This window comes from Crocodylus siamensis, chromosome 1, assembly GCF_052110815.1.
Source record: "Crocodylus siamensis isolate JL-2025a chromosome 1, ASM5211081v1, whole genome shotgun sequence".
Taxonomy (NCBI): Eukaryota; Metazoa; Chordata; order Crocodylia; family Crocodylidae; genus Crocodylus; species Crocodylus siamensis.
This window is the reverse complement of record NC_143395.1, coordinates 368,959,380-368,978,334: the sequence shown is the minus strand read 5'-3', so window position 1 is coordinate 368,978,334 and position 18,955 is coordinate 368,959,380. Positions and strand designations below refer to the sequence as shown.

Genomic DNA, 18,955 nt, shown 5'->3' with positions numbered 1-18,955 from the left:
TGCTGGGCTCTGTTGCCAGTTACACCAACCTAAATTAGCAGCAGCTCTGTTCGTCGTTGAATCACACCAAAGCAAGCAAGACCAAAATCACACACACAAAGGTTTTAGTTAAACTGTGTCCCTGGTGTTGCTGGGTTTTGTTGTTTTATGTCTCTGAAGTGTGCCCTACCCACCTGCTCCTGCTTTCACCCACCAATCCCAGCAAGACAAATTTTCTCTTCCCATCAAACCCAAGTACAGACATTGTCTTCCTAATGCACAGCTTTTAGTTTTGCTTTAACATTAGAGTTACATTTGCAATTACTCTACAAACATGATGCCTGAGTGCACAATTTTTCCGTCAAAGTTATGGCAGGCACTTTATGAGTGCACTGCTGATGATTATAACAGCTGTTAGTCTTTTTTTGCCAAGTCTTTTCTACAAGACCCTAAATGTGTGTTAGTCTTTGATAATGCTATAGTTGCTTCTAAAAGAGGTATTGTCTGTCAAGAAGTTTTCTGTTGCACAGAAACTATCGCTTTCTAATAACTGATACTGCTATTATAGTTACACCTGAAATAGCTCATTGGCACCTGCTAACAAAAAGAAAACCTCTGTGGTGGTAGTACAGGAAATATAGAATAGATGCCCAATAACTCACATTGGAAGTTGTCCATATAGCTGTTTTGAAGAAGACTATGTCAGGCCATAAGAACAGGCAAGGGAGCAAAACAATAGTAGCTACTGACTTTTCAATAAAATAAAGGATTTCACAAAGGAAATATGTTCTTTTCCTGGCTTCACAAATCTTCTTTGGGGGTCTTTTGCTGCCCCCTTATGGCACTGTAAAACACTGCAATTGCTGGGTGGTGGAACAAGCCAAATATGGGAGTAAAGGAAATAATGATAATTGACTGTGCTCACTACTAGAAACAGCAGAGGAGTTGCTTGGCTGCAGCAGAGAAGCTTGAACAGCAATACAGAGACAAGGTGTGTGCAACAGGGAAGGAGGTGGAATGGAAGAAGCTGAGGTGACATTTAAGCGAGCTAACTGAAAGCAGAGTATCTGGAAGCTGAACACGTCTCTAGGGTACTAAAGGATCTGACTGTGATAATAGATTTTTGCTGAAGAACACAATTTGTAGCATCTCAACCCAAATCATCTACTTGCTTATCAAGGTGAGTCAATTCAGGACCCAAAAGTACTTTCAGGTAAGAGGAATTCATCAGAAAGATGCTGGAAGCATTTGCAGAATAAAGGACAATGGAGCACTTTGTACTTGGTCAGGAAGAAACTGATTGCAGACCCGTTCTTTGAAAAATGTTTTCTTAGTTTTGGAAAAGTGAATCCCTCACAGATTCCTCACAGTGGCACATATGTTTGCTTATGGGAATAAGAAAGCAGTGAATACACTGATTATTGAGCGAATATCATACATCATTTATCTGTCAGGAGCTATATACAAGTGGACTTGGATTTTAAAAAACTCCAGGGTGCTTACCTGTTGTATTCATCAATAGTATGTGCATTTGGAGTTGATAGACTGTGCAGTTTTGTCTGTGCAAAGTATATTTAAAGCAATTAAATGATATCAGACAAATCTGGCAGCAATTCTTATTTTGGATAACAAGTGGTAGAGACAGTGTGGAAGAGGATTTAAAATTACTCAGGGGGTTGGGCATGTTTGAAAGAGAAAGAGTTTTTCATGGACTAACCTGGTGCCGGTCATCAGAATTAGCACATGAACAATAGCAGTAAAATACCACAATGTTGGAGCTGTCCAGTGTTGAGGATAGGTTGGACTGGGTTTACAAGTGGTTCTGTAGTATACAGATTTTCCTCTGCTGTTGGGGAAGGCAAGGGCTGAGTTTAATAAAAAGGCAGCACTCCTTAAGAAGGTTTTAGTGTGTCATGGGTTCACTGTAGTTCCAGCACTGAAGCCGGGCTTTTGGGTCAAATCCTCCTCCTCCTCCAGCTGTGGGTCATGGTACAAAAGAGAGAGGGCATCAAGCAGGTGTGGAAAGCCCATGGCTGCTATGGAACTATTCTTCTTGGGGTCCACCTTTGCCTCCATGTGGGAGTGATGGCTGGGAAGTGGCCAATGGACCTATGACTAGGTGGATCCAGCAGCCAAACTTCCCCAGTGTAGGAGGATGCAGCTACTTTGAAAGACTATCCCAATGAGGCTCCTTAATTTCTCTCCCAGGCCTGAGTGTCCTCTCATTTACACTTGTGAGCATAGGCATAATTCCAGTACAGTGAGTGAACTGACTGTTGTAAAACTAAAGTTAACAAGATGAGCATCTGACCTTTTGTCTTTGCTTTTGCCTGGGTGTGTAGCACCATATGCTTTTCTGAGACCATTCCAATACCTATAGCAGGCATAGTGTGTGTGTGTGTGTGTGTGCGTGTGTTGGGGAGAGGAGGGGAGAAGGAAGGAGGGGGACACATCTGTATTACTTCATACTCTGCATCAGGTCAGTGCAGTGTTTAGTGACTGTAGTAGTTACAATGGTATTTTAAAATATTATCCTTTGGTTTCCTGACAACTGAGTTCCTCCTTCATATCTGTTATGCATTTGTGTACAGTAATTACATCTATCCTTAGAGTAGTGAGTTTGCAGACATAGGGCATTTTTTGGCACAAACGTACTCAGGAACACAAGCACCCTTTTCAAAGTATTAGGTCATTCATGTAGGTTTCTAATCAAGTCTCTGATAAATGGTCCATGTCTGACCTCATCATCCTATTGCTTCAGGGAAATTTACAAAATGCTATCCAAAGACAAGCCTAGGAACAGAAAACCATTAGACTATTGGATAGTAACAACCAAGAATTTAACACAGACAGTGATTTTATGTCCCTTTATAATCTACCCCTGATGCTCACTAATCTCTACACTTCACAGGTGATTATGACACTTTTGAATGGTCTTGCTTTGCCACTTATCAAGTTTCCACTGCATCTCTAATATCTGTTGGCTACCTGATAATGACTCTTGTATCTTGTTATTATTTACATATAGAGTTTTACAGGAGCCCTTGTTCTACCTGCTATTTAATTCTGTTGCATCTGCTTCTTTCCCAGAGACCTAAGGAAGGGTACCGTAGCACCAGAAAGCTTGTCTAAGTCTATCCTAACCATGCAGTTTGTCCAGTAAAAGATGCCAGTCACAAAAAACCTCGCCTCTCTCATATCCCTTGTAATCCTGGGATTTCATCAAGTGGTTATGGGAATATTCCAACTATGTATCAGTAGTTATGAAATGATCATAATTTTACCTTCCTACTTCTATACCTTAAAATTTTAAGAACTCTTCTTGAATATAGAACTGCTTGGTAGCAAGGTGTTATACAAGCAGTGTATGTACCTGCTTGCAGAGGGAGACATGTTCACATTCACTGAGCCAATTCTTTATTCATTTGTTGTCTCTGTTTTGTGTTTTCTTTAACATAAAACAAAAATCATTTGGGATTGAAAATACATTTTTTCTTTCCATTTAATATGTCTAACTATAAAGAAGATTTTTTTAAATAATGGGTTGGTACAGTAGTTAATACAATTTTGGTAAAAATGAATATTATGAAAGACATTCTATTTATGTATTATCCACCTTGAAAATGTGCGTTAATTTTTTCCATGATCTCCAAAGTGGGTTTGATTAGATCACAGTAACAAGACCCATATGTCGAGGGGCTACTCACGGGCACCCCAGAAGGGGACCATCTCTGACTCACCTGCTACATCTTTGGTCTTATAAAGAAAGGGAAGGGTTCAGTGATGTCATTAAGGGTTTCCACAGGGTTACTCATGTAGTGATGGGTTGATGACTTCGGGCTCTACCTCCCCTATACCCTGTCCACACACCAACCGTATTGTCGCCTTGAGTGAAATCATCACCTAGTCAACGCCCACGAGCTCATTCCTTGGGGCTGATGCCAGAAACTGCTGAGGTCTCATCCCCAGTATCCCGTGAGGCTATAGATCACTGTCTCACCATTATCAAGACACTTTGGTTGGAGATATCCAAAAGAAATATTCAGGATAAAGATAACAAAAATAAATAATAATATGCCTCCAAGCTTGAGGTGTATGATCTGTTGTTTCTGAGATCATTGGTCGGTAATTCACTAGGTAATATTAGATTCCCTAGACCAAGATTCTTCTCTATGTCCGGGCCACCCCCAATTCACTATGCTTCTGGCATGCCCTGAGCCAATGTCTCAAAATAAGTCAGGTTTGATGAGCCATCAAACTCCACCTCAACTCAAGGAAAAGCAATTCAAAAGTGTCCCAAGAAAACTAATAAGAACCACTTAACGCTGCCCTTCTGCCATGTGGCAGCTCCCAGGGACTGGCATTCAGTCCTTAAGTTTCTCCCTTCCGGGGAAGAAGTGGTTCAATTACCCCTTACCCGGGTTTGATGTGTTTGCAGGACTGAGTCTGTCAGACTCTCTGTTCCCTCTGGCATCCCCACTCCTCAGGTCCTCTGAATCCCGGGCTCTGCCACCCAGTGTCTCCTCCCCCTTGAGCAGGTCTTCTTATACCTCCAAGGTGTCATGTCCTATCTATGTCATGCATAGATCACCCTTGGATATGTACGGAGCAGGAGCTCATAAATCAGTGCAATGGCTTTGCGCGCCACTCCCGTTCCAGCCACTCTATGCCTGCAGGTAAGTCTAACATTAGACCGGCCCTAGCTGAACCTAGCCAGCTGGCCCATGACTGCCCACCAGGTTCTCAGCCAGGCTCCCTGGAGAAGCTTGCCCTATTTCCTAGGTCTCACCATTACGATCACATTATAGATTTGTCATTAGGTAAAATTTGTTTAAAATCCACATTTATTTGTGAGCTGTTCAGGAATAAAACATACAAATAGTGCCTTCAGATTAATGTATGCTCTTCTAAATGTAAGACTGATAAATCATGTGGTTTAATAGAAGTATATACTTTAATACAAAGTTGTTTGCTCTACAGAGGTTTTTGGGAACCAGGAATTTTACTAGTGGTCTGAAAATGTACACTCTACCTACTGCTACTACATTATTCCCTCCCTCCTACTTTGCCCCTGAGTACACGTTACTGCTAATGTCTTTCTTTAAAATGTTTGTTAATTGTTTTAATTTGAAGCCACAATATGTGCACTTCAGAAATCTCTTTATGGTTCTAATGGCCTGGAGAGAGTGAGAGGAGCTCCCTCTGGCCAAATTAATTCTGTTCCTATCACATAATTCCCCATTTCTTTCTGTCTCTCTTTATCAATAGAAATGCAATTTCTGACTTGTGATGGCAACTGCGGTAGCTATGTGTTAAATCATAGTAGTTATGCATTAAATCATAGTTATGTGTTAAATCAGCATGGATGCACTAAGGGCAAGTCATACCTGACCACCCTGATTGCCTTCTATGATGAGATAACTGGCTCGGTGGATGTGGGGAAAGCAATAGATGTAATATCCCTTGACTTTAACAAGGCTTTTGATACAACCTCCCACAGCATTCTTGTAAGCAAGTTGAGGAAGCATGGGTTGGATAAATGGACTGTGAGGTGGATAGAAAGCTGGCTGGACTGTTAGGCTCAACAGGTAGTAATCAATGGCTCAATGTCTAGTTGGCAGCTGGTATCAAGTGGAGTGCCCCAAGGGTTGGTCTTGGGGCTGGTTTTGTTCAATATCTTCATTAACGATTAGGAAGATGAGATGGATTGCACCCTCAGCAAGTTTGCAGATGACACCAAGCTGGGGGATGTAGAAGATACGCTGGAGGATAGGGCTAGGATTCAGAGTGACCTAGACATATTGGATGACTGGGCCAGAACAAATCGCATGAGATACGAGAATCATTAAGGACAAGTGAAAAGCCTGCACTTAGGACAGAAGAATCCCAAGCACCAATACAGCCTGGGGACTAACTGGCTAAGTAGTGGCTCTGCAGAAAAGGACCTGGGGGTTACGGTGGACAATAAGATGGATATGAGTCAGCAGTGTGCCTTTGCTGCCAAGAAGGCTAATGGCATACTGGGCTGCATTAGTAGGAATGTTGCCAAGAGATGGAGAGAAATAATTATTCCTCTCTATTCTGCACTGGTGAGGCTGCATCTGGAGTACTGTGTTCAGTTTTCAGCCTCTCACTGTAGAAAGGATGTGGACAAGTTGAGAGAGTCCAGGGCAACAAAAATGGTTTGGGGGCTGGGGCACATGACTTATAAGATGGCTGAGGGAACTGGGTTTATTTAGTCTGGAGAAGAAAAGACTGACAGGGGATTTGATAGCAGCCTTCAACTACCTGAAGGGTGGTTCCAAAAAGGATCTTTGTTCTCACTGGTGGCAGATAGCCAAACGAGGAGCAATGGTGTCAAGTTGCAGCAAGGGAGGTTTAGGCTGGATAGTGGAAAAACTTTCTCACCTAGACGGTGGTGAAGCACTGGAACAGGGTACGTAGAGAGGTGGTGGAATCTTCATTCTTTGAGGCTTTTAAGACCCGGATCAACAAAGCCCTGGCTGGAATGATGTAGTTGGGGCTGGTCCTGCTTTGAGCAGGGGTTTGGACTAGATGACCTCTTGAGGTCCCTTCCAACTCTATGATTCTATGAAATGTGGTCTGCAGAGCAGTATGGTGAATTGGGCTAAAGAAAGTTTTTTGGGGGGTCCTGGTTGTATGTGCCCCAGAGATCCAGGAATGCAAAGTGATGTTTGGCTGTTTTCAGACAAATATAGGTCTCTCAGTATATAATAATGGTCTCTTAGGATGCCTAATTCAAATTTATTTCCTACAGCTCTTGCTGTAGCTGCCATATCATGTATGATTAATGAGGTCAGGCCAGCCACATCCACTACTGCTGTGCCCACCTTCTACAATATATCTGTGAGGTATTTGAAACTGAAACACAGAGAGGCTAAGGAAAAAATCCCACTCCATCCTCCATAGTTTCAGTGGCTCAGCATTGAAGAATGGCACAGTTTCTGTTTGAAGTGGGAGGTGCTCATGAGAAATGCTAACACTTGCTGAGTGATGTAAAATCCAAGGCTATGTGCTCCCTCAGCTGTGGGAGAAGTGGATTGCAAGGGACATGTACAAGTGGCCAGAGCTGTACGGTGCACTTGCTTCTCTTTCAGTCAAATAGAATAGTGTTTTTATGTTTAACTAGCTGAAACCCACGAAATATTTGCAATTAAATTTTTATTGAAAAAGTATGTCTTTAAATACAGGATTTTAGTTATCCTTTGACCAAATACTTTAATGGAATCAAAACTTCTCACCCTCAAAAAGGCTACTTAAAGTAGTTCATGTGCAAACACAGGCTTAGGAATATAAATACATATTTTGTCAAAAGGCTGACCTTGTTACTTGTTTAGAGTCATAGAATAAGAGGGCCCTTGTACATGTGACTAAGGGCCCTTGTACATTGCCCCTTTTAGTGGTATAATTGCCTTCTTAACAACTGAATTGATAACAGTGTCCACATTTGGCAGCACATTTTGTTTTAAATTACTTCTTATGTAGCAAACTAAAACACATCCCATGTATTTTACTTTGCTACATAACAAACTACAGCAATATTCCTCACGTGTACAAGGGCCCTATCCAGAGAGGGCAGCAGGGACGGTGCGCAGGGCGCTGGAAGTCCAGGTGTGCTTCAGGAAGCTCGGACTTGGCAGGCTTCCAGCGCCCTGTGCACCATCCCCGCTGCCTTCTCCGGCTGCCAGCACACCCAGCCACCCTCCTGCCACCTTCCTGGGGCAGCCAGCTCATTCCTGTGTGGTCCCAGGTGGCAGGAAGACTAGAAACAACATGAAACACATTTCACGTGACCAGGATTCATGGCTTTAATCAAGCTTGGGGACTTCCACTGCAGAGTAGGCAGGCTCCTTCAAAGGAAAAGAAATGGTGAGGGGCCCGATCCTTTTGTTTTCCCAAAGTCTGCCCACCTCTCCCGCCGCCAGGGGGCCCCAGTGCCTCATTCTAGCTCTGGCTTGCCTGCACATCTGTTTGAAATGCCCCAGGATCTATAATAAGAACCGGCTTATTAGGTCTGTCAGGAGCACTCTGATTGGTTATTTCAGTAATCATTGTGATTTGCTGCCAAGACAACCAATCAGGGTGCTAGTGCTCTGGAAAGACAGAATAAGCCTATTATTATTATAGAAGATGATTGTGTTGGGAATCCAGCAGCCCTTATCAGGTCATGGCTGCACTAGGCTCTGCTGTAGAAAGGCACAAGACAGCATGCCCCCTGCTTTGATCCCTGTTTTAAAGTGGTCACTTCTAGCAGATTTCACATCCAGTTACTGGAAACTTAGCATTACTCCTGCAAGCCCAGTACATAATAGTAGGAGTAGAACATCTCACATGTAGCGGCCGCATAGGGAGGCACGATTGCTTGATTTCCCTCTTGTTCAAGGAGAGTCATATTTATTGCAGGAAGCCCTGAGAACCCCACACTAATGAACTACATGAAGTATGGTTGTGATTTGGGGAGACAGGTCCTGATTATGCTCCTTTAACACACAGCAGCCCATTATTTGTCAGATCCCTTATTGATCATGTATCACAAACCATTTAGCAAGCCTCATTGCTTCTTTCAGGAGATTCCCCCTACCCTAATTTCCTCCCTGTTTTTCCTTTTTTCACTCTGCTTAGGGTGACATAAGCCAAGAAGAAGCAGTCTTTGCAACCCTCAGAGTGGATTTCTCCTTTTCCCCTTTTTCTGCATAACCATGAAAAGACCCCTCACAGTCTGGTCCATAGTACCTGTGTGCACCTGTTCCACCAGGTGCCATTTTCAACTGTCCTTTGAAAAAAGCAGATGCTGTATGTGTTAATCAAAGAAATCTTATTTTGAGCTTCATGTGATCTTCTCAGCAGGTTTTAGTACAAGTGTTTCTTCAAAATTCTCTTAGATCTTAAAGTTCCCTAGGCTTTTTTCCCTTCTTTATTTAGTTTTTTTACAGTCAAAGTTTTCCTCATGTGGATAACCTCACAGTTATTACCAGGTTTTCTAGCAACATCCTAATTTATTTGTACCTCACAAAAAAAGAGAGAACAGACCAGTTCATATTTCTCACCTATGAAAGATTTCCCAGCTTCTCCACCTTCCAGCAATCTCTAGCAATCGCCTTATCATGGCCACAGGAAGGGAATCAGCGTTTGCCAGCCATCCCTGCACAGCAGTATCTGAGATAACACGTCCATACATATGTCTTTTAAAAAAGGGAGAGACTGCAGTAACTCATATATTGCCATGTAAAAACTGATGGTAAATATGTATAATTTAAATGCATCCTTTGTATTTCTTAGTGCCGACTTTGATCCCACACAGCGCAGCATGATAGAAAACAGTGTGATACGCAGGATGGGGGTGTTAGAGGCTCTGCGCCTGCACGTTCTGCTCTGCTCCAGAACTGCCAAAATACGCTTAATGAACGGCTCTGGATTGGTTAGCGACGTGCCTAGTTTACACTGAACAGTCCTCTCTTTTGAGACGCACCTATTTGTGTAGCACCCGCACCACAGCCCTTTTTACTATGCATGGTACTCCTTTCATACACATGTTCCTTTTAGTTATATAAATGTCACTGGATTAATTCAGTGGAGGAAATTTATTTTACTGTACTCTGGCTGGTTTGTGCTACTCCAGCAATCTCTTTTATGACTGCTGTGGGTTTCTAAGCTAGTCAAGTCAGATAAAGAGCATGGATGATTCTGGGCCAGAGTATTTTGCTCACTAAAACCAACACTACTTATTTTAATAACCTCACTATTTCTCTCTCTCAAGCTATACGAGAAGGTGCTCGAGGATGGCTGCCGGTCTGGAGAAAGCTTGTCACCGATGCATATCAAAAATTGCCAGCAATGGTAAGTTACAGCTCTAGGATGTCTAGAGCTCTGCAGTTAACCGTTCGAATTTGTAAAGGAAGCCTCTGGCCACAGCCCAGGTAAGTCAATAGGGCTCTGAGCTTTGCATCAAGGCCTAATAATTTACTTCTGCAAAGTGCAGCCAATTTCAGCTCCTATCAAAAATCACTTGGTGCTTCAAAGGAGCTGCTCAGCACACTGCAGGATTCAGCCCTGGACTTTACACAGATGAGGGATTGTTGGGCTTCTGACTTTGTCTCAGCAGTAGCCTTGTGTCCCGGCAGGGTGTTGGGAGGCCCATTGATATGATATAAAACTTGGGTCTGGGTACTGAAAAACTCATTGTGCATTTTTCAGGATAAGGCATGTCATTTCATTGAAATGATTAAAATCTGCATATTTAAATTCTCCTTGCAGTTTCCATTGGATGCATTCTCCATATTCCTTCCTTCCTGTATATGTTTCTAGCGTGAAAGACTGAAACATAGAGCTGTAATAATAATTGTATTTATAAAGCACTCCCTCTGCTGTGGTGGTTGGGGCAATGCACAACGACAGAAATCCCCTGCAGTTAAAAATGCCTAAGAATGTCCTGCACTTGCAGTCAGCCTCAGTTCTCTCCCTCCCCTCGCCCCCATCCCCTAGCTGGGGCTTTATATATGCTTCTGTATAGATTTAAACTAGAGAACATCTATGAAAAGTAATGCAGGATGATGCCCTCTGAAATGTGTCCCACAGCCTGCATGTCTCCAGGATAGCCTAGACCTGTGCAAGTCAGGGCTTTAAAATCAACTTGGCCAGCTTGAAAATCAATCTACCACTTTATAATAGTGTACCAATATTGAGCATGTTCTCTAAAAGGTAATTAGCTGTGTTAGGCAGGCAGGGTAGATGTGCACCTTATAGACTAACAAAATCAGAGATGCATAAGCTTTCATGAGCAATGCGAAGCTAGCATTTGATATGGCCAGATGCTGCTAGAGTGTGACGATGTGAGCTGTTGCTAACAAAAACTTTTGCATCTGTACTTGCAAGCAACAACATTTTCCAAATCCTTTCAGTTATAAGAAACAGGGAAAATTATCAATATCTTTTGACCACTCACTGTAATTGAAACTTCACCCACACAAATTTCTTTATTTATCAGTCAGTGGCTGCCACCTTGGGGTCTTATCTATGAGTGACTTTGGCTCCAATTGAAAGTGGTTTCTGAAAAATTAAAAAGAAGCTTCCCTTAATGATTAAGCCACTTAATGCCTTGCTGCCTATCAAAATTCTCCATACAAAACTGCAAAAGCCCTGAAGATAGTCTGCTACAAAGACTATGATGAAAAGCACAGGCCCAATTACACTTTGAAATTACTCATTGCCAAGAGAGTAGCTAAGGATTTCTCTCAACCTCCTGTCCAGTTCTTTTGCTGTACCCTCACATGGCCAAACTGAAAGCAGTTCAGCCACACTCAGAAGGAAAGGTTTTGTCTGCTACCCCGTCAAATGGCACAAGGACCCCAGCTAAATTTAACCTTCTCCCTTGAGGAGATACCAGGAAATGAGTTCAAATTGCCTGTGTTAATTTCAAAGCCCTACCAAGTTACAGAGGTCAATTATCTAAGTAGGCATCTGGGTCAGGTAGTTTTTAGCCTGAAAAAACTGGCAAACTTACACTCTTGAGAAGTATAAGAAACTTTTCTGCACCAGATTCACCGGAGTCTACTTATTGTATGACTCCAGTGACAAAAAGGAGTCAGAAAGCAGACGCAATTTCCTTGGTGCTGGACTGCTTCCAGCAGCCATAGAGTTAGGTTAGAAGACTTCTTTTTTTACCCTTACCAATCAAAAGCACAGGGAGCAGCAAGCAGGGTGGTGGCTCCAGAACACGCTGGCCTCCGTCATGCCTAGACACCTTCTTGGAAGCTGGGAGCATGGTGCACAGGTTAGAGCAGCACCTCCACTGTTTTAAATTCATCTATGCAAGGCTGCCCAGAGAGCTAGGGGCTCCAGCTGGGCAGCAGGCAGCGTGATGGCTCAGCCTGAGGAAATCATGCACACTGGAGAATTTTAGTCATTGCTTTTGCCCTTCAGAGGCAGTCAAAATAAGAGGCAGGGCCAATATATTCTCAGATTTCTGTTCCTATCAGTTACAAGCAAAATATTGCTGCTTTCTACTGGCATTATAATGCCGCTGGGGCTGTATTGATGATTAATGGAATAAATGGTCCATTATAAATTTTTAAAAGAATGGAATTGATTCTCATTGCATGTGGCCTAGCTTACATAAGGAGTAACTCCACAGAAGTTCATGGAATTACAGCTGTGCAAAGCAGCTCACTTCACCCTAGATTCTGAGTTCCAAGAATGCTTTTATTTTTATTTACCCAGGGCAAGGCTCTTCATTATATTTAAATGCAAAACTCAGATCAGCATGAAGTAGGAATCAGATGGTGTCTCCAAATTGTATTTTTTTTCCTCCAATCATTGTTACTCTGGAATACACCTATTTATTTCTGTGCTAACACTTTTACCTTAATTAGCTCTTATCCCTCCCTAGTATTTTCCCTGCTGATATATTTATAGGCAGTAATCACACCATCTTTCAGCTTTTGCTTTGCTTTGCTAGGTGACAAAAGCTGAGCTCTTTTAGGTCTTATGACTGCTCTCACATAGGGGTGAATTTCACCCAAAGCAATCACTCAGGTCTGCAAAGTCACATGTCTACATGATCAGGACCTTATTGAAGAGCTTTATATTTCTGTTAAATTTAAACTGTCCAGTTTTAAATTGCTGAAGGACAGGCCATCCTCCTGTCTGAGAGACTGTTCCACTAATAGATCACACTACATTTTTTTCTGATATTCAGCCTCATCTGTCCATTGCTCAAGTTCATCCTATTCATCCTACCAGATTTATGCCTTCTAGGACTCCCTAAAGAAGTCCCTTTTCATAGTTTCATAGTTGGTAGGGTCGGAAGGGACTTGAGCAGATCATCAACACTTTTCTGGTGTTTATACTCTTTGTACACTTATAGTAGTTGTGTCTCAGTTGGCTTTTGCTTAGCCATGCTAAACAGATCTAATTTGGTTCCTATTAAGTTTTTTTCTTCAAGACTTTTGTATTCTCCTTCTTTAAATCCCACTTATTGTCTTGCCATTTTGTTATCAAAGGCCCAGAAGGGCTGGCAGTATTCATAATTGCCCGACACGTCCCTACCAAGGAAATATATTGCAGTGATCAAGCTGATGACCTAAAGATGAAATCCCCTAAGCCATTTTCCACTTTTCTTCACACGCTCCTCACTGTATTGTATCTTTTCTTCAGATCCCTGGTAGTGCTCTAGAGGATGACTCTAATTACAGTGAAGCAATAAAATATTGATAAATACATCCACCCATTGTGCATTCATGTCTGCTGCACTGCCAGTTTACATGTTGCTGTATGGTACATTGCTAACCCTCAAGGGGAAACACTCAAGGCGTGTCTAAAAAGGGAGGTTACTGCACACTACATTAGGATATAAACTTACAACAATACATTAGCTTCTTTTCCATTAGACCTCTTGTGTGGACACTCTTAGGCTGCACAAGGAGCTTGAGTAGAGACCTTATTTATATTAATGCAATCAGCCTTATATTATTATAAACAAGAAGCAGACAGATGATGTACAATGCCACAGTGATATAATAGACTTGAACCTGATGTAGAAATAATCAGAGGTAAAAGCTGTTTGCTCACTGCTGACCTAGTAGCAAGGTACCATGTTAGTACATGCTGTAACCTGTCTGCTTTGGAGGCTGTTAAAGTCTACATCAGTGTACCAAACTTTTACGCTTGAAAAAGTGTTGTTTCTTCACCTCTAAGTATGAGGTAGCATACTGCACTTTATGAGTGGAGTAAGCTGCCTCCCATAAATATATTCTTGTTATTCACTAAAAGACCACAACAGTGGAGCATGCAGCTGCAGAAAGCATAAGTCTCAATGGCAATAAAGGTGGATGAAGGCTGCAGAAGAGTAATCCTAGTTGGCTTGGATCTCCTTGCCACTGGATACAGGTTTCTCCTCTGCCAAGATCCATGCAGTTGCCAATGTGCAACAGCATTCTCACATAAAACAAGTGACACACAGGCTTCTGTCATTGGTCCAACCTCTACTACAATAACCAGTACCAATACCAATGGAGTCATCTACAACCTTTTATTTGACTTGTGGGAATGATCATCCTTGACCATGAGGGATCACCAAGATGATGGTTTGCTAAAATTGTCCACACAGAGAATTAGAGAGAAGTGAACAGGAAGCTGTAAACTCACACGTTTCCTGACGTGTACTAAATTCCCCACATAGACAAGCCCTTAGGTAACTGTGGAAACCACTTGAAAGTTGGTCAAATCCAATAAAAAAGATGGCTTTGATCTTAGCAAAGTACAGCAGAGTCCTGTGAGAGAAATCTAGTAGCCTGTAGAACAGGCAGCATATGGGTCCAACGGAAAAAGTGTGGCCAGCAAAAGATATTGATTTATTCCAGTTAAACCCAAGGCCCCAAGGGCTACATCCAGACAAGCGTGACCATGTGGTATGTGGCACTGCAAACATGTGCGATATGTGGCACACACAAAACACGCCACATATTGCACATTCAGATGCCCAGTAGTGCTCTAGAGGATGACCCAGGTCATCCTCAGCTCAGGAGGCTTGTCAGTGAGGCCCTAAGGGACCATGACCCCAGGAGGAGTTTGCTCCTTAAGGGAGCAATCCTCAATGTACAAGCTAACACTGTTCCATCTTAGAGGAAAGGCAGCAAGAGATCACAGAAGCCCCCCTGGCTGTCCAGGGATCTAGCAGACCTCCTGAGGCTAAAAAGAAAGGCCTACAAAGAATGGGATTAACTTCCAAAGAGGAATATTCTGCACTGGTCTGGTCCTGCAGGAAGCAAACCAGGAAAGTCCTTTTTCATATATGTGCCAGAGGAAAAGCAAGGGCAACGTTGGATCCTTGCTAAACCAGATGGGCCAACTGATAACTGATGCCCAGGAAAATGCCAAACTATTAAATGGGTACTTTGTGTCAGTCTTTCATCAGTCCCACTATGGGACAGGGAGGTCCGGGTGAGGGAGATCCCCTGCCCTCCATCCAATGCTGACCCCGTGAAGGAACAGCTTGAGAGGTTGGATACCTTCAAGTCAGCTGGCCCTGACAATCTACACCCCAGGGTGCTCAAGAAGCTGGTGAGCATCATAGTCCAGCCCCTGGCACAGATCTTTGAAAACTGCTGGCGCTCTGTAGTGCCTGAAGACTGGAAGAAGGCCAATGTGGTGCCGATCTTCAAGAAAGGGAGGAAAGTGGATCCGACTAACTATAGGCCCATCTGCCTAACCTCTATCCCAGGAAAGGTCTTAGAAAAGTTTATTAAAGAGGCAATCCTTACTGGACTGGCCGAAGCCAACATCCTGAGGCATAGCCAGCATGGGTTTGTTGTGGGTAGGTCTTGCTTGACAAATCTCATTTCCTTTTATGACCAGGTGACCTATCAGCTGGACAAGGGAGAAGAGATTGATGTCATATATCTTGACTTCAAAAAAGCCTTTGATCTGGTATCCCATGATCACCTCTTGGCAAAACTGGCCAATTGTGGCCTTGGGTCCACCATGATCCGCTGGCTGGGAAATTGACTCTGTGCTCAGACCCAGAGGGTGGTAATTGATGGAAATTAATCATCGTGATGCCCTGTGACCAGTGGGGTCCCCCAAGGCTCTGTCCTTGGACCCATATTGTTCAACATCTTCAATAATGATATGGACATTGGAGTCAGGAGCAGACTGGCCAAGTTTGCTGATGACGCCAAACTTTGGGGCAAAGCAGACACACCAAAAGACAGGAGGGCGATCCAGGCTGACCTGGACAAGCTCAGCAAATGGGCGGACGAGAACCTGATGGTGTTTAACACTGAAAAATGCAATGTTCTCCACCTTGGGAGGAAAAACCTGCAGCATCCTTATAGGCTTGGCAGTGCTACGCGGGCTAGCACTACGGAAGAAAGAGACTTGGGGGTCATCATTGACCACAACATGAACATGAACCTTCAATGCGATGCTGCGGCTAGTAAAGCAACCAAAACACTGGCTTGCCCATAGGTGTTTCTCAAGCAAATCCCAGGATGTCATTCTCCCCTTGTACTCGGCCTTGGTGAGGCCGCAGCTGCAGTACTGCATCCAGTTTTGGGCTCCACAATTCAAAAAGGATGTGGAGAAGCTTGAGAGAGTTCCGAGAAGAGCCACGCGCATAATCAGAGGTCAGGAAAACAGACCTTACGACAACAGACTGAGAGCTATGGGGCTCTTTAGCCTGGAAAAGCGCAGGCTGAGGGGTAACCTGATGGCCATCTATAAGTTTATCAGAGGTGACCACCAGTATCCGGGGGAACTTTTGTTCACCAGAGTGCCCCAAGGAATGATGAAATTGAATGATTATAAACTACAGCAAGACCGTTTCAGGCTGGACATAAGGAAGAATTCCTTTACTGTCTGAGCCCCCAAGGTCTGGACCAGCCTGCCATTGGAGGTGGTTCAAGTACCTACATTGAACACCTTCAAGAGAAAATTGGATGCTTATCTTGCTGGGATCCTATGACTTCCTGCCCCTGGGGCAGGGGGCTGGACTCAATGATCTTCTGAGGTCCCTTCCAGCCCCAATGTCTATGAAATCTATGAAATCTAGAGCACGGATACCCAGGGGTCAAAAAAACCAGCAAGAAAAAAAAGTGAAGCAGCACACGCCTGGGCATTGCACACTGCTCAAAAACAGAGCCCGGCCAACCTGAGCTGCACTGTGGCTGCTGGCCAGGTTCTGTGCAGCAGAATTGCCACTGTTGCAGCTCTGGGCGGCCTGCAGGACCCCAAGTAGGGCTACTGGGGCTATCACAGTGCTGGCCCCAGCTTCCCCTACCCCACCCGGGGTAACTTGCTGCACACCAAAGTGCACATGGCATGGGCATTTCCCAGGGACCAAATGCCCACATGCATGTGGACGCAGCCAAAGGGGTTCATGTATGTTCTCTTTGGAATTTTTCAAACCATAGCCACAAGCCAAGTGCATAGGATTTTTCCTCAGCCATTTTTTTAAATCTTACCAATAGCACTGTTTGGACATGTCCACAAATGCAGGCATTCAAATAGTAGCAGCGCAAATTTGCAGCAGTTCAAATAGTAGCAGCGCAAATTTGTGCCAGAGGTTTGTGCTTCAGCACACGTACCTGAACATGCACTTTGGTGTACAGCAGGTTGTTCCACTTGGGGCAAACTGGCCCTATCCAGCTTCTCCTGGATCTCCAACCAGGGGGAGCTAGAGGCTCAGGCCAGCACCTGTATAAAAGCTGCCCTGGCGAGCAGCTCAGGATTATTTGCCATCAGGAGCTTCTGAGGCCCAGCTAGTTGGTATCTGGGGACACTAGCCCCTTGTGCCAGCTTGACAGCTGAAGCAGCCTTAACCTAGAGTGGCCCCTGCACCCTCTACCCACTGTAACAGTCTGGCAGTAGGGGCTGTTGCCTGACTGTGACCTGCTGCACACCTGCGACAGCATCCACCCCCTTGGATCTGCGGCCCCATGTCTGCAAGCCTGCCTGACCCAGATGGAGACTGCACAAGCTCCTCAGTTGCGGTACAGGCACTGCAGCAGAGCCTCCTGCACCTCTGGGCCAGCTGTCAGTGGGTCATGGCTCCAGAGTTGGCTTTTAGGTGCCACTGCTGTCATGCCTTCTGGTGTTCCCACTCTGCCAACTGGGCAGCTATTGCCCAGAAGATGTGCGTCTTGTGGTGGCCCACTTTGAACTGTCAAAGCGTGTCTTCCAGGCTCCAAATGGCAGCCACCTCATCTACTCTCCGGCTGTGTCCCCGGATCCCACTACTTGTCTCACCAGCAGAGACCTTGGTGTTTCCTGTTTAAAAATTGCAAATTCTCTGATAAATAAAACCCACAAAAGCTCTCATTAAAATACCCAAAATCTGTGTTCTTCTGTGATTAAAATGAAATGCCACTATATAGAGAGAGATCAGTTGGGCAATGTTTTATTGATATATTTACAATTTTAAAGCAATTTGGAAGCCTACCAGTGCCTCTGTCATCATAATAAAATGAATTCTAAATATCTATAAACTTTGGTGTTTGCTTTTGGTATTTTTATCATAGAAAAATTCAGAACTGCTCCTGCCCCCTTCACTCATAAGGATGTGGGGCACTGAGCAGCACTAATATGCCAGTGCCCTGCCCCTACCCTTAACCCTCACTCTCAACCCATAGCCCCCTTCTTCCCAGTTCCCCTCACTCCTGACCTGCAGCCCCTATGTGCCCCACTAGCTCACTCCTGGCAGCAGCTCTGTCCCAGCTCCAGGATGTAAGTCCAGCTGCAGCTGTTCCACCCACTGCTTTGTGGCTCTGTGCAGTGCCGGTCCTTGCTGTTCTGCTCCCTGCACCTGTGCCCAGCCCCAGTGATCCCCATGACATTCCTAAGAAGCCTTCAGTTGGGCCTCAGGGACTGGGCTGGGCAAGCCCCTTCCCTTTCAGGCCAGTCTCCCCCCTGCACAGGCTGTTCTAGGGGGCAGGGGGGCTCTAAGCCCAGCTCTGGTGGCCTCTCCTACCCGGAGCACTCCCTTATCCCCAACCCCCATCACTCTCTCTTTCTCATACATAACCCTGCTGCCACCTCCACCCCTACCCCCAACCCATCATACCCCACAAGTGGTTCCTGGGACCAGAAGCCCCCCCAAGCTCAGGCCACCTGTCCCAGCACTGGTGTGGGCATGGGGCAGGGCGGCAGTGTGGGGTTTGTGGGTGGGTGTAGGGGTGGGTGGATGTGAGGCTTATGTGGGTGGGGGGATTGTGGGGGTAGTTTGAGAGTGTGGGGGGCTGTGGAGGGGACTGTGGTGGTGGGGAGGGGCTGCTCAGGAGGGGTGGGTCCTCCCCTGGGCCACCCCCACATGACACACAGGCCCCCTGTCCCCACAGCAGCAGCTGTCAGGGTGCTTATGGGTCACTGCAGGCACAGCTCTCTGTTAGTGCTTATGGCACACTGCAGGCATAGCGCCCTGCTAGTGTGCAGTGCTGCCTGAGACCAGGAGCTGCACATGGCA

The 18,955-nt window shown here is 44.7% G+C and overlaps 1 protein-coding gene across 2 annotated transcripts in view; it reads left to right on the top strand.

Annotated features, from left to right (window-relative positions):
• The first annotated feature begins 889 nt into the window (after window positions 1-889).
• TMEM272 (transmembrane protein 272) overlaps window positions 890-18,955 on the top strand; it is a 37,679-nt gene continuing 19,613 nt past the window's right edge. Inside the window, exons 1-2 of one of the 2 annotated variants that reach the window (XM_090026695.1) lie at window positions 890-1,159; window positions 9,758-9,837. In XM_090026695.1, the coding sequence (XP_089882821.1) occupies window positions 9,835-9,837 (3 nt within the window). In that variant the 5' untranslated portion in view covers window positions 890-1,159; window positions 9,758-9,834. The remainder of the gene's footprint in view (window positions 1,160-9,757; window positions 9,838-18,955) is intronic. The other variant, XM_090026694.1, reaches the window with a different exon arrangement.